The sequence below is a fragment of the Anoplophora glabripennis genome, unplaced genomic scaffold, assembly GCF_000390285.2.
Source record: "Anoplophora glabripennis isolate ALB-LARVAE unplaced genomic scaffold, Agla_2.0 scaffold2, whole genome shotgun sequence".
Taxonomy (NCBI): domain Eukaryota; kingdom Metazoa; phylum Arthropoda; class Insecta; order Coleoptera; family Cerambycidae; genus Anoplophora; species Anoplophora glabripennis.
This window is the reverse complement of record NW_019416325.1, coordinates 1,777,020-1,792,191: the sequence shown is the minus strand read 5'-3', so window position 1 is coordinate 1,792,191 and position 15,172 is coordinate 1,777,020. Positions and strand designations below refer to the sequence as shown.

At 33.7% G+C, this 15,172-nt stretch overlaps 2 protein-coding genes across 2 annotated transcripts; both read left to right on the top strand.

The window, feature by feature from the left end:
- The first annotated feature begins 1,724 nt into the window (after positions 1-1,724).
- LOC108916905 lies at positions 1,725-4,082 on the top strand. The gene is made up of 2 exons (XM_018723227.2): positions 1,725-1,955; positions 3,694-4,082. The coding sequence occupies exons 1-2, from the start codon at positions 1,841-1,843 to the stop codon at positions 4,011-4,013; spliced, it is 435 nt and encodes a 144-aa protein (XP_018578743.1). The 5' UTR covers positions 1,725-1,840; the 3' UTR covers positions 4,014-4,082.
- Positions 4,083-4,233: 151 nt separating this feature from the next.
- Positions 4,234-8,470, top strand: LOC108916900. The gene is made up of 12 exons (XM_018723222.2): positions 4,234-4,314; positions 5,196-5,441; positions 5,516-5,690; positions 5,761-5,950; positions 6,012-6,224; positions 6,281-6,733; positions 6,852-6,975; positions 7,053-7,198; positions 7,254-7,442; positions 7,495-7,647; positions 7,705-8,061; positions 8,204-8,470. Exons 2-12 carry the CDS (start codon positions 5,197-5,199, stop codon positions 8,335-8,337), a joined length of 2,379 nt encoding a protein of 792 aa, XP_018578738.1. The 5' UTR covers positions 4,234-4,314; position 5,196; the 3' UTR covers positions 8,338-8,470.
- The last annotated feature ends 6,702 nt before the right edge of the window (positions 8,471-15,172 follow it).

The window sequence follows — 15,172 nt, the reverse complement described above, 5'->3', positions numbered from 1 at the left end:
GGCCCCTTATCATATTTTGAGGATCCTCTTTCATTAAATCAGGCATCATTCCGGGAACGTCACAAAGCGGGCAGAAAATACCCCAAAAATATAAAAAATACGCGTGCACACGAAGCACATCGTATTTCTCAAACCTTCCGTGAACCAGCAATATCTCCGGGGCTACCACTAAATGTAAAATCGATTTACTCTTGGACCGAATAAAAGCCAGATCTAAATTCTGTTTCAGGGCATAAGATTTAGGAATATTTCACCTTACATTGTACATTGTAACGGTAAGGGCGTGATGTCACAATCGCGTTTGACCGACCACCGAATTTCGAGGAGGAAATGGAGTCATTTAGCATATATTTTTTTTATTCGTATCCAGAATATACATTACAGTTAGTTAATGTAAAAAAAAAACTAGAATTTTTTTCCAGCAATTTCTCCCTCAAAATGAGCGCGGGGAAACACACGGTGTGACGTCACACCATTCGTTAGCGGCTACTGGCTTGGACTATCTCAAATATTTTACGTCTTAAAATTTCTTTACCAGGGACAATATTAAAACTATCGACCTGATTTTTTCTCCATATTAAGGGGGTTAAGTGTTTATACAGGGTGTACGAAGTTTGACTGCCATTACTTCAGCATGAGATAGAGTACAGCGAGTATTAATATTGGGGAGTTTCATCACAACGTGACAACAGAGCTTAACCTGCTGATGCACACCACGTGTGCAGACTTGTCCTATGGAAAAAATGTAAACAACTATTATTGTGAAACATTTAGTAAATTTCAAGGCAATTGTTTTCCAGTTTTTAAATAAATAAAATAAAATGTATCGATTTTGTAGTACGAAGATGGTGTTGTGCTTAAATTTTAGCTCGAATTTTAGTAATTATAATTGTGAATTCGAAAAATATGTAATTAAAGTACCCAAAGATTCACGTCATCCAAATAATCATACGTATTAAAAATAATTTAAACTAGAATTTTTAAACGCACAAGTACAAAACAAACTAGAACATATGCTCAAAATGTCCACCACCATTTTCGATGCACGCACGACACCTTCGAATCTAATTTTCGCGCAATCGCTGGAAAACACCTCAAGAAAAGCAAATAATGGTACGCAAAAAACACTCAGACACGGTCCAATTCCAGATACCAACTGAATTGCGTATTGTTTGAGAGCTTAGTACCTCTTGTTATCCGCCGCGCCGTTGTCACATTGCTCGATATGAATTTTATCGAATTTAAATTTATTACAACGCTAATTATTTTTTAGAATTAAGCATAAAGAAGTTCAAAAAATCGATAAACATTGTATTTTATGGTATTCTATGCACGCAGTTATGTTTTTTTCTCACAAATAGTTGAGTTTAGGAGCCATGTCATATAAGGTTTTTAAAATTAAGACAGCCAAATTTCTAACACCCTGTAGAAAATAAAAGCACACTAATTCATTATTGTTTACTTCTATATAAAAATATACCCCGAGTATAAACGCATTATTTATTTAGGATTGATTTAGGAGATATTTCGAGTATTTTAATAGTTTGAGGTAATATCCTAATTGATATTTACGCGTAAATTACCCAAACTGACGCAGAAATGTTACAGATGTCCGGCAAACGTACCACCGAGCAGCTCCGTCCGCTAAGAGCTGGCCGCGGTGTCCAGTTACATTTTTCCAGTCGTCATAGCAACGTTATTATAAATAAAAGTCGAAAACCAACCAGACTGGAATCTTGCCGTTTCAGGAATAGGCGAATCGGGTATAATGTTTCTCATTTTAACGAATGACCACTAAACTAAGCAAGATGAAGGCATATAAAAGGTACTCCTCGAGTCAATGGCCAGTCACTCAGTGAACCTCACAGTGTCTTGCTGCTCGTCCATCGGGTCCACCATGTTAACTAGGATACTGGCTATGTTCTCCGTCTCTCTCATCATCACAAGAGCTACCGGTGTGTACTTTTATCACTAACCTATTAACTAACCCCCAATAGTGACATTTGAGTTGCCGCAAGCCGTCCGGATATTTGAATCTCGCGCAATGTGTTCATGTAAATTGGTTTGCTGTAACTTTTCTCAATTTTAGTTCGATACAAGTATTGAATAAATTTTACTAATGTTTCTAATACATTGACTAAAATTTATGTATTTGTGGCTTTTCCTTCGTTTATTTGGCATTTGACACCTGTGAAAAATTAAGCGATTAAACGAACTAAAATAAAATCAGGTTCTTTTTGATAATCTGAAATGAATCAATGAAAGTTATCCAACAACAAAATTTATTTCCGTTGCAGTTTTATATCAAATGTAATTTATTTATCGTAAACAGTAGCTTTTATTCACACATTTTAATTGCAAATAATAGTATTTTTAGCACAGTAGTCAAGCTAACATTTTATCAATAATTATATCACAACGAAATATTAGATTTTAACGAAGTTTTAAAATTTTATTTTAATTTTGCATCGGTATTTAGTTGTGTTTCGTATTTTTTCATAATCTGTAATTAGTCCCGTTCCATTTTTGTCCTTATTTTGAAAATGAAACGACCTTTCATTTTTAAACGTTTTATAGTTTAAATTTTGATTGTTTATCTGAATCATTCGATATTTATTCTATTATTATTTATTTACCTCCTTTTAAAATTTTTGTAGCATCCAAGTTAATAAAATAATTTGACACACATCTTTGGTCTATTAATAAAATAAGTTAATATTTTTCTAAAATTTTGTATGAAAGTGTATTTTCTACTTGTGTTTTATTTTTCAACGTTTTTTGGCGCAAAATTTAGCATTTTTTTCACACGAAATACACAAATAAATAGAAAGGAAAATAAAAATATCCACAAATAACTAAATTTAAAGATGTTTTGTGTAGATTTTTCTGATCTAATTTAAACAAGAAAATTCCACATAATTCACGAACTAAAGCACATAAACTTAAACTACTCTATAGCCAGTATTAACATTATACACGTATTTTTAACGATGCCACGATTTTATTATTTTCGCCAAAAACAATGCCCTGAGGTAATCTTTTCCACAATAATGCTTAAAGGGAATTCTAACACGATTCTACGGTCAGTCCATTTTGTTTTTTATCAAAAATGTATTCAATTAGAAGCGGAAAAAAGCCGATTCATTATTTTCTAACGGAACTATAAAAGTTCAAATGCTATTTTTTGTTAAATAAAAATTGACACAACGGAACAGATTGACTGAACAGTATTTTATGCCGTTATTCGTTTTTTTAAGAAATGGGAATACGCCGCTACCCAGAAACTCAACAATTAAATTAATTGTTGAATGTTCCTTTAAATATTACGTTAAAAGTAAACGTTTTTTTAATACAAAAGTTTTTTGTGTAAATAATTTTACAAATATGTGGCTAAGAACGTAAAATAAAACCGTATGTTTATTTTCTTTGTATAAAAAATTACATTACTTACATCAGTAGCACCTGTCTGCACCTGAACCTGAAAAATAAAAAAAACATCATTAGTTTCATGATTTTAAGTGTTCGAAAATGTAAAAATGTAAATTATCGCTGTAAATTATCCATTGATATCTAGAACACCCCATATGTGTGCGTAAACATAAAAAACTACATATGTCCATTAATAACTTTAATTTTCCGATATGCTGGTCCGAATCTCTTTAACACCCTGTATAACGCAACGCTTCTTTGCAGAAGGCGCGCCAGCGGTGGCCACGGGACGACAGTTCCTTCCTGCTTTGCCGGGATACGTTCCCGTCTACATCCGAACTGGTGACACGCCATTAGAGGAAATTAACCCAGATCTGGCCGAGGCTTTCGGCAGTTACTCTTCGAAACACGCGAGGAAGGCGTTCAGCCGCTCAAACAACGCCATTAGCGACAAACAGGATGACTTGGACGTCAAGGAGACAGACGTCTCCTTGGGTGAGGATTCGAGTACAGACGAAGCCACCCAAAAAGTGGAGGTCGTGTACGGCGAGCCCCAGCACATCCAGAAAATCCCCAGGACCTGAGACGTTGTGATATACATATTTTTTATTTATTTTTGTTGTAAATAAGTGCTCAATATAACGATTTTTTTATAACATCTTTTATTGCCGCACTGGAAAATTGCTCGAGTTGTCCAGTGATGAAAAAATGTACTATAAAAATAAATTAACGTAACTTTTAATACAGAAAAATAATATACCTACCTGTTATTGTTTGCTTAAATATTATTTGATTAGATAGAATTATCTTATCTCATAACCCAAAGACCGACGAGCTGTATGGTATAGTAGTACATATCTAGGTACAACCGAGCAGGTTCAAAAGGTATGTAATTTTTATTTAATATTTATATAATTTTAATCTGTAGCATCCCGGAGCATACGACAACTATGTGATCGACCTGATTTAACGCACAGATTTAAATTGGGTCAAAAAGGAAGCTTAATATATTCACCTTATTGTAGATATAACCTGTAAATACAGGGTGCTCTAATTTCTACAGAGAATTTAAAGACGGTTGTAAAATACAATTTAATTTTACCGACCTTTTGAAACTAGCAAACGTTTTTCTAATTAATTCCGTTTGAACACTGATCCTAAAGCTCGAAATCAGTGAGTCACGCATACAAAGAAAACGTGAAAAAATAATTATTCAATTTTTTTGTTAATCTAACCACATTACTAAATACGTAATTACATTATTTATACTTATTATGATGATGCAAACCACATAATAAAAACGATGAGTAACAATAACTAGTTTCTAACTGATTTACCTATATTGTTAATTAAAGGTCATACAGGTTATATGTCTATATATTTTTATTTCGTTCCGACACCTTTAAAAACAATTAATGTTCGCAGATTTCTTTGGCTGACTCATTAAATAGTTTAACGGGCGGTAATGATGACATACCGCCTTTTCCGTCCGTCGTCTAACTTTCTATTTACGAGGCAAACCCTGTAAAAATTTCGACCCAACCCACTTCGGGTTAATATTTATAGCACTTTATTTATTTAGACATTGAGTCATATTCTTATCTTATCGAATTTCCAATGTATCCATCTTTTATAATCATGATATATTGGTACGAGGCTTACTTTGTTGTGTAGAAATCATTTCGAACATAATTTTGCAAGTGAACGTGCCACTACTTAACTTTTACTCCATAACTTATTGATTTTTTTTACTATACCTCTTTTAGAATGATTCCCAAAGAAGCGATAGTACTGAGTTTAGTTCTGGTGGGCCTGTCGCCGGTTCTAAGTCAAACCAATGGGGTCAGGCAGAACCTCATCCAGTGTTACAACAGTTCATACCTACCGGAAATACAGATAGCGGATGGCAGACCACCCGCCACTTTAAACATTTTGATAGAATTTATAAGACGACTGGAAGACAACAACCCAACAATAACTTCCAGGGAATTGTCAGCACTCATATTACACAGGCGAGTAAAACTATCCATCTTCCAACTTGAATTTACTCAATTTTGATCGTTTTAACGAGTATGTTATTTCTCAGACTTCGTCAAGATGGCATAATGGGTACAAGAAGTACAGGAGTAACTGACCTTAGATTTGGAGTACCCTTCAGTACGAAGCGATTGGAGGCGTATAAATCCACTTTGATTCTACAGAGATTCCTGACGAACATCACCGTTGATTTGAACTTCGGCGACCTCGAACCTGCTGAAGTTGTAAGTGCTTTTTAACTATGCTATTTTCCTTCATCTTCATTACTTTTCCTTTACGTCATATATTTTTCAGTGTTCCCTACATTTCCTCATATCCAGCACAGTAGAAAACAGAGTAAGAAGTGACGAAACTACCACATGTTCAAGGTCATCCCGGTACACGTCCAGAATATTTAGAAGAAAAAGAGAAGGAGAGGAACCTCCAGTTACCGAGGAACCTGTAATCCCTGATCTTCCCGAAGTTGATGGTAACTCTGGAGATGGTAAAAGCATCAATGAATAAGTCTGTGAATATCATAATCTTAAACACTTCCAATATCATAGGTAATGTTGAGGTGGTGGAAGGAGTGGAAGGATTTGGCGTACGATCCATTTTAGGAAGCACTAGCGACGTTAGCCAGTGTCCTATCGAACTAGGAGTTGTATACACCAACCACGGTACGATCAAGGCTGGTCAAGTCCTTGTTGGGATAGCAACAGGTTTCAACGCTGAAACTGTTTCTGGGAGCGATAACAGATACGCCAGTACGATTGCAGGTAAGTCGGTACCAATAATCCCTACGAATCGTTTTAAACAAATCATTGATTCCCAGGAGAAATAGCGGAAGCCGCCTTGGCACAAGCCACTACAACCATAGTCATAGGAGCTAGCGGTGGATGGAACAGCACCTTAAACCCCAGGTATTTCTTCCTACAAAGAAACACCCAGCTCCAAACCACTGACGCAGAAATAAGAGGATCTTTGGACGGTTTATACATGGCTTTAAGATTGGACTCGTGGAGGTCGCAGTTTTCCGATATCAAAGTGTCTCAAATTTTGGATTTGTACTATGCTTCTTACCAAAGGGGAGTATTCGATGAGTCCTTTAGATCTTGCAACAGAAGTCTCCTTTATACGGAACTGGTGGACCCGGAAACGCTTCGAGCTCAGATACAGGCTTTCATGGGTCCTTTGGATGACGCTTCGCAATACGGACAAACCGTTTCTTCAGCTGCTTATGAAGAACTCACAACCGCCGCTTTGAGCAGCTTTAACAGCTACTTCAGTAAGTCACTGATGATAGTAAATTAAACACAGACGGACCTGAACTGTTTTTGTTCGGCTTTACGTGTTATCAATGCGTTAATAATTGCAGTCTAATTAATAGAGTTATCATATTTCAGCACAAATGAACACCAACGATTTAGCTTGTACTCCGGATAATTCAAATATTGAAAGGGTTGCAACCGATTTATTGATTTTCCTCGACACCAGTTGGAATTACAACACCGTACAATCAATTTTATCGTAAGTACACATTAAATTAATAACTAATAATCCGGTCATATAATTATATATTACCATTCTTATCTGTTCTATTGCAGGTACGTATTGGATAATATCGACGTAAACAGATTTGGAAGCAGATACACTATTTTCAACGGACAAGATGGGACAAATGTTACATCGAACAACACTAACAATATACTAGATTTCTACAAGCAATACAATCAAACAGTTCATACTAGATGTAAGCTTGAGTGTTACAACAATTGTTCCAGTGCTAAGCTTTGTTTTAATTTTAGTATCCAATGGTTTCTCCTACACAAGAGTTATCGAGATAATAGAAACCATTGGTAGGGCAAAATTGGACAACAACACCTACGACGGTGCGGAGTCAACCATAGCACTTTTGATCCCAAGGACTACACCCACTGCCTCTGACAACACATTCTTGACTCAAAGAAGAGAAATTTTCAGGCAGTCCATACCAGGTATGACCGCCACTGTATAGACTCTAGCGGTTTCAATTTTTGTCTCTTTCAGATGTAACGTTTTTGGTACTTGGAACTGGCACTCAGAACGACTACAGCTCGATTGTCAATACTCCCAGTAGAGAAGTACTCATTTTAACTGAAAGCACTAACGAGGAAACGCTTAAACAATTCGGTCAGAACCTTGTGGAAAGGATCCAGAATGGTAAATATGGAAACATAGTCGTATCATTAACGAATTAACGTAACTCATCGTTTTCAGTACCAAGATCCATCATAAATCCATCCTGTGGTTCTGCATTCACTGGTTCCTCCAACACCTTCAGCGTGACAGACTTCGTGGAACCAAGAGGTGTTAACTACTACCGTATTTCTCCAAACTACTTCTTCACTGGGGACGGTACAAGGAACTTGAGGATAACCGAAAACAGTTACGGCAGCATCGACGTTTGCATCTCCAGAGAGCAAATTAGACCCAACAACCAAACTGGGGACTGTGAAACGCTAAGGTCACAAGTCAGGACGATTGACATTTCCGGCTACTGTGGGGAGACTGTTACTGGGTGTTCGCCGATCTTCATTTCAGTATTTGGAAATACCACCCAAACCAGATGTACAGGTAAATGTCAGGACCTTTTAATTTATACAGTTTTGGAAACGAAATGAAAAATGTGTCTTTGCCATTTCGTACGTCTTGTATAGACGATCCAAGCACCTCATGGTTTTGAGTGGTAGTATAACACTGTTTATTTTTGTTCCAGATAATTTGTGCCGTTTTCCAGACAACGTCAAGTACACGATAACCTTAGAAAATGTCGGTTGTGCCAGTAGTGCTTTCCGCATATTATCCAACTTTTTAGTTGTTGCGTTGTTATTTTCATTATTGCGTTTTTAAATACAATATGTCGCCCTAATTTATTTTTAATGGACTAAATAATTATTAACAGCAGCAGCTGCGTAAAATGCCATTTTTTATAAATAGTTTTAAGAAATACTATTTGTAAAGGCTAGTAATGTGCCAAAAAAAACAAAAAATTAAAATTTTATTATATTAAATTTCATCCAAACTCACACATATCTCTGCCAGTATTATAAAATCAATATGTATGACAAGTTTTGTAAATATAGGTATATTCTTAGTAAGAATAAATGTTTTTACATTATATTTCTTGTTAATTTAATATGCGTTGTTATTATTACTACACTCAAAAATTTCACTCAAATTTCACTAAATTTTACTCAATAATGTATCAATTTTTGTCCACACCCAATTGAGTGAAATTTTCACTCTGTTAGTATGAGTACAACTGATTGTGAATGAAACTATTGCATCAGAAATGAGTGAGTTTTACTCAAACCCGAGTTACTCCTAACTATCAATTGAGCGACCTTTGACTCTATTCTGAGTATATAAAACCAATTTAGAGTTGACTTTTTCTCTAATATGATTTAAATTTAACTATTATTGAATCAATTTTTACTCAGACTTGGTTTTTAATTAACTAAATAATGAGAGCAAAAATAAATCTCTCATAAATGATTAATTAGGATATACAGTGTATTCTGTAGGAAAAATTGACAAAATATGAGCTACATTATAGTTTATGTAGGTATATTCCGTACGAAATTTTACCAAAATATGAAAGTGCCCAAAACCTTTATAAAAGCAGCCCTATATATACGTTTTCCAACTCGCTGAAAACGCTGGTTTTCTCAGATTTACTCTAACTAAAAAAATATTGTCCAAAATTGCTTGAACTATATTATAGTTTATAGTATATTCTGTAGAAATTACCAAAATATGAAAGTGCCCAAAACCTTTATAAAAACGGCAAAATATTACGTTGTCGGACTCGCTGAAAACGCTGGCTTTGTCAAATTTACTCTAACTAAAAAAAAATTTTGTCCTAATTTTCTTGAGATATATTTATATGATATGTTTATGTATATTCTGTAGGAAAAAAATAAAAAGATATGAAAGTGCCCAAACCCTTTATAAAAACGGCCAAATATACGTTTTCGGACTCGCTGAAATCGCTGGTTTTGTCAGATTTACTCTAACTAAAAAAAATTCTGTCCTAATTTTCTTGAGCTATATTGTAGTTTATGTATATTACGTAGGAAATATTACCAAATTATGAAAGTGCCCAAAACCTTTATAAAAGCAGTCAAATATACGTTATCGAACTCGCTGAAAACGCTGGTTTTGTCAGACTTACTCTAACTAAAAAAAAATGTTGTCCTAATTTTCTTGAGCTATATTATAGTTTATGTATATTACTTAGGAAATATTACCAAAATATGAAAGTGCCCAAAACCTTTATAAAAGCAGTCAAATATACGTTTTCGAACTCGCTGAAAACGCTGGTTTTGTCAGATTTATTCTAACTAAAAAAAAATTTTGTCCTAATTTTCTTCAGCTATATTATACCTAGTTTATGTATATTACTTAGGAAATATTACCAAAATATGAAAGTGCCCAAAACCTTTATAAAAGCAGTCAAATATACGTTTTCGAACTCGCTGAAAACGCTGGTTTTGTCAGATTTATTCTAACTAAAAAAAAATTTTGTCCTAATTTTCTTCAGCTATATTATACCTAGTTTATGTATATTACTTAGGAAATATTACCAAAATATGAAAGTGCCCAAAACTTTTATAAAAGCAGTCAAATATACGTTTTCGAACTCGCTGAAAACGCTGGTTTTGTCAGATTTAATCTAACTAAAAAAAAATTTTGTCCTAATTTTCTTGAGCTATATTATAGTTTATGTATATTACTTAGGAAATATTACCAAAATATGAAAGTGCCCAAAACTTTTATAAAAGCAGTCAAATATACGTTTTCGAACTCGCTGAAAACGCTGGTTTTGTCAGATTTAATCTAACTAAAAAAAAATTTTGTCCTAATTTTCTTGAGCTATATTATAGTTTATGTATATTACTTAGGAAATATTACCAAAATATGAAAGTGCCCAAAACCTTTATAAAAGCAGTCAAATATACGTTTTCGAATTCGCTGAAAACGCTGGTTTTGCCAGATTTACTCTAACTAAAAAAAAATTTTATCCTAATTTTCTAGAGCTATATTATAGTTTATGTATATTCTGTAGGAAAAATGACCAAAATATGAAAGTGTCCAAAACCTTTATAAAAACGGACAAATAAACGTTTTCCAACTCACTGAAAACGCTGGTTTTGTCAGATTTACTCTGACTAAAAAAAAATTTTTGTCCTAATTTTCTTGAGCTATATTATAGTTTATGTATATTACGTAGGAAATATTACCAAAATATGAAGGTGCCTAAAACCTTCATAAAAGCAGTCAAATATACGTTTTCGAATTCGCTGAAAACGCTGGTTTTGTCAGATTTACTCTAACTAAATAAAAAAATTAACCTAATTTTGTTGAGCTGTATTATAGGTTATATATATTACTTAGGAAATATTACCAAAATATGAAAGTGCCCAAAACCTTTATAAAAGCAGTCAAATATACGTTTTCGAACTCGCTGAAAACGCTGGTTTTGTCAGATCTACTCTAACTAAAAAAAAATTTTGTCCTAATTTTCTTGAGCTATATTATAGTTTATGTATATTACTTAGGAAATATTACCAAAATATGAAAGTGCCCAAAACCTTTATAAAAGCAGTCAAATATACGATTTCGAACTCGCTGAAAACGCTGATTTTGTCAGATCTACTCTAACTAAAAAAAAATTTTGTCCTAATTTTCTTGAGCTATTTATAGTTTATGTATATTACTTAAGAAATATTACCAAAATATGAAAGTGCCCAAAACCTTTATAAAAGCAGTCAAATATACGTTTTCGAATACGCTGAAAACGCTGGCTTTATAAGATTTATTCTAACTAAAAAAATTTTGTCCTAATTTTCTTGAGCCATATTATATTCTGTAGGAAAAAATATAATCACAAATGAGTAAGATGCCCAATATTGACTGAAAATGTACTCAATTTCACTCAATGGATTCACTTCGAACCTTTATTGCTTCACTCACACAGATTTTTTTACAGTGTATTATTAACAAATAACGGTATGTTCTTTTCCAATATCCTTCAGACCTTTTACCTTTTATGAACTATACATTAAGTTATTTAGACTGTGCAATACCCAATCGAGTGGGGTTGAGAAATTGAGAAATCTTTAACAAAATTACGGAGCTTTTCTACTCCAAAGGAAGGATGCTCTGTAACATTAATAATTTTCCTTTGCAACAAAGGACGGCTTACATTCTGGATACCCACTATATATCCGTACTATATTGAAGATTATTACGTGCTGAAACGATGTTCAGTTTCTCAACCCCAAGATGATTTCTATTAGAGCTTGAAGTATACACACGACATTTATAAACATTAAGTATTATACGAAACCCGTTTCCCCATAGTCTAGATGAATTTATTAACATCATGTACCATGTTTGCTTCATAACAAAATTTTACTGATCTTTCCAATACATTTTCCGTTTTAACATTTATTCAAAAATAAATATTACCTTTATTGTCTTCGATATCATTTGCAAACCTTAACCAACTTTGTTTTTATAACTCGGAAGGTTGGGTGCGTACCCAACCTTATGGGCAGATATGTAAGGAAGCTAAGGGACTATAGTTTTGAGGTTTAAGGAAAACACTAGTACGAAATAATAATGCGTACTGTTCCCGAGAAAATTAATTTCAAACAGAATGTAGTTTGTACAGGCACTCGCTTTATTGTCTTCAATTATCAAACTAACCTACAAATTGCTACAAAGCTATCAAAGGGAACCTCGACATAATGGCGCGATAAGTGGAAAATTATTTTTTCCAAGTTAGATATTCTTAGAAGCACTTACTTTTTAGTATCTTGGATGGGATATTGTGACAATCCTATCAAATTAACAAAAGTAAATGGGTGGATTTAAAAAACGTTTATTGGAAAGTTCGGCGAAATATTTTTTTACTATACTTTCGAATAAAAGCGCAATTAAAAATAGCAAATGAACCATTGTAAAATTGAATTTCTCAATATCTCCGTTCGTGTAGGGTATATCCTTTCTGACATAACATTTCTCGGATTTTGACACGTAGGAGCAACTTTGTAAACCGTTAGTACAATCTGATCGAGGGACTCAAGTTCGTAAACTTCTAATAAAGTAATGGGTTACACGATGTAAGGCTCGATAAATTAGACGCCTCGTGAAGTTCATTCTAGGTACTAAATACGTCACAGGAGTTTAGACAAAGAAGAATTTATGCAATTGCAGTGTACCATTTATCCTCGACAACTTTTTATATAATGTAGCTGTACGGGAGACGCACGATGTTCTTAATTGTTTTTTACATGTTTTCTTGTGTGTACGACGGAATTGAATAATATTAAAAACTTTTGAAACTGCTTCTACGCCGTTGCCACGCGGATGAAGAATGTTACCTTCTATAGAGACACATAACAATAACCAGATCATTGGCGCCAAATTAATGCGGAATTTATCTTATTTAGATCTAGGAAGGAGGGCATTCACCTACCCCTTTACGCTTATTCGCTTATTAAATTCGATATTCACGAAAATAATTCAGCCAAACAGAAGTTTTACGTCTATAAATAGAACTCATTAATGAATCGACAGTGGCCGCAAGAGAATAGTAATACAACGACACTCCCACACACAAATTTCACGTATTTATAATGTACATACAACTGTTTGTTTGAATGAGCAACATCCATTAAAATTTAATTTTTAAAGATTAATTTTGCACATTGCTATCAAACGTTTCTTGTATCGATATAAAAGTTAAATAGATTTATTTGCAAACACCGTGGCATTATTTTTTAAACAGAACAAGGTTGTGATGGGTTCGTTAATCGATATACAGGGTGTCCCAAAGAGACCAGAATCACTCGATCCGTTTTCAGGATAAAGTTCTATCAAGAAAAGTTGCAGATAAAAGTTCCAGATATCATGAAACGAATGACCTTGAGTTTGACCTTGACACAAACTTTCAAGGTCAAACTAAGGCCTACTTGAAAATATTAAACTGAACGTTGAACTGGAGGTCAATATCATTTTTCTCCAAATAACTCAACGAAAAGGTTTCAAGCAAAATTTTATGTCCATTATTTTTTGTGAAGAATTAATTTGCCCTTCAAATGACCTACAAGGACATCCCAGAAAAATTCTTCGATCCCAGCGTATTCCATTTGATATTAATATGACCTTGGTTTCATCTTGCAAATTGTGGTGAAGGTCGAGTCCATCAGGTCATCATCTAATTTGTCCATCAAACTCCTATTACTTTTGCTAGAAACCACATTCGTATGTAAAATTTAGCGCTCCATCGTTTGTTGGCATAAAAACAGGGTGTTCCATTTAATATTTTCAAGTTAACCTTGATTTGACCTTGACAATGTCAAATTCAAAGTCATCATCATATGGGTTTCATCATATGGGTATTTTTTGATATCCTACAATAGAGCGTAAGTGGCTCCATCTATTGTGCTACGTCCTACCTACGCCATTCTGTGAACTACAATTTTCTTTCAAGAAAACGTAAATTTGATTATAATATGCTACATTTGTCTTGAATAATTCCTACATTAATACTAAATTTTAAATATATATACAGGGTGTTTCAGTTCGAGTGAATCAAACTTTAACTACAAATAGAACTCAATAAATAATTCAGAATTGCCTTATAAAGTTAAGTCTCACCGTTTTCACCGTACAAGGTCAGTTTTTAAAATATCAGTATTTAAGAAACCCTTGCTTTATAAGGCACTTATTGAATTCTATTTGTAGTTAAAGTTTGATTCACTCGAACTGAAACACCCTGTATATTTTAAGGAACTGGTAGTTTTGAAACAAATATGTTTGCAGTAAGGGATATTGTAGCTAAAGTCCGATAATAATAAATTTCAAAACTATAAAAGAATTGAATTTAATGATAATATATTTACAAATAATATAAATTCTAAGAAATATTATAGATTACAGCAAATATTTCACATAGTTTGAAGAAAGTGTATACATTTGAATAGAATAGAATAACATTTACGGCAAATAATTCCATTTAAAACTATCTGCTCGTTTGATCCAAACACTTTTTTTTTTCAGTGTATAAAAAACATTTTGGGAACTGTTTAGCTCTAAAACTTTAGTAGTCTAGACACTTGTGTAAATTATAATACTAATAATATAGTAAGAATCCAGTGATATCAAAACAAAATCTATATTTGTTTTTTTCTATTTCTGTTGTAAATGCTTTCTAACGTCTAGGCAATAGCCTTTGTTCGAAGCTGTTCGTATTGTATATTTCGCTGTTAAATAAATTATACCTACCAGCCAACTACGCTATCAAATTTTCAGTATCTAGTCACGACTGACAATAATATTTGTGAAATGAGAATGCAGAATTTATCGGAAAGGTGTGGGAAACATTTCTTGACTTTAGACATCCATCTTTTGCTATTTAAAGAAGTATCTTAATTAGACGGAGTGCTAAAGGATTTGACGCCTCCGAACCGATCAAATTTTCATCCGGGTAGTTAAACCAGGATCAGGGCACGCTGTGATTAAATAGTCGAAATTATTCAGAAATACCTTTACCAACGACTTTGTCTAAACCTGAGGATTAAACCGGGAATGGGGGGGGGAAGAAATTTTATTAGCTTGCTGTGGAATGCGAATTAACAACTGGGAAACCGTAAAAGGCAACTACACGGAATAT

What these genes read in the sequence shown, in the direction of transcription:
- LOC108916900 (XM_018723222.2), top strand. Translation starts at nt 5,197, where the DNA reads ATGATTCCCAAAGAAGCGATAGTACTGAGTTTAGTTCTGGTGGGCCTG. An exon ending in ACCTCGAACCTGCTGAAGTT is followed by an intron (nt 5,691 to 5,760) that starts GTAAGTGCTTTT and finishes TATATTTTTCAG; the next exon opens with TGTTCCCTACATTTCCTCAT. An exon ending in CACCCAAACCAGATGTACAG is followed by an intron (nt 8,062 to 8,203) that starts GTAAATGTCAGG and finishes TTTTTGTTCCAG; the next exon opens with ATAATTTGTGCCGTTTTCCA.
- LOC108916905 (XM_018723227.2), top strand. Translation starts at nt 1,841, where the DNA reads ATGGCCAGTCACTCAGTGAACCTCACAGTGTCTTGCTGCTCGTCCATC. An exon ending in CATCATCACAAGAGCTACCG is followed by an intron (nt 1,956 to 3,693) that starts GTGTGTACTTTT and finishes GCTTCTTTGCAG; the next exon opens with AAGGCGCGCCAGCGGTGGCC.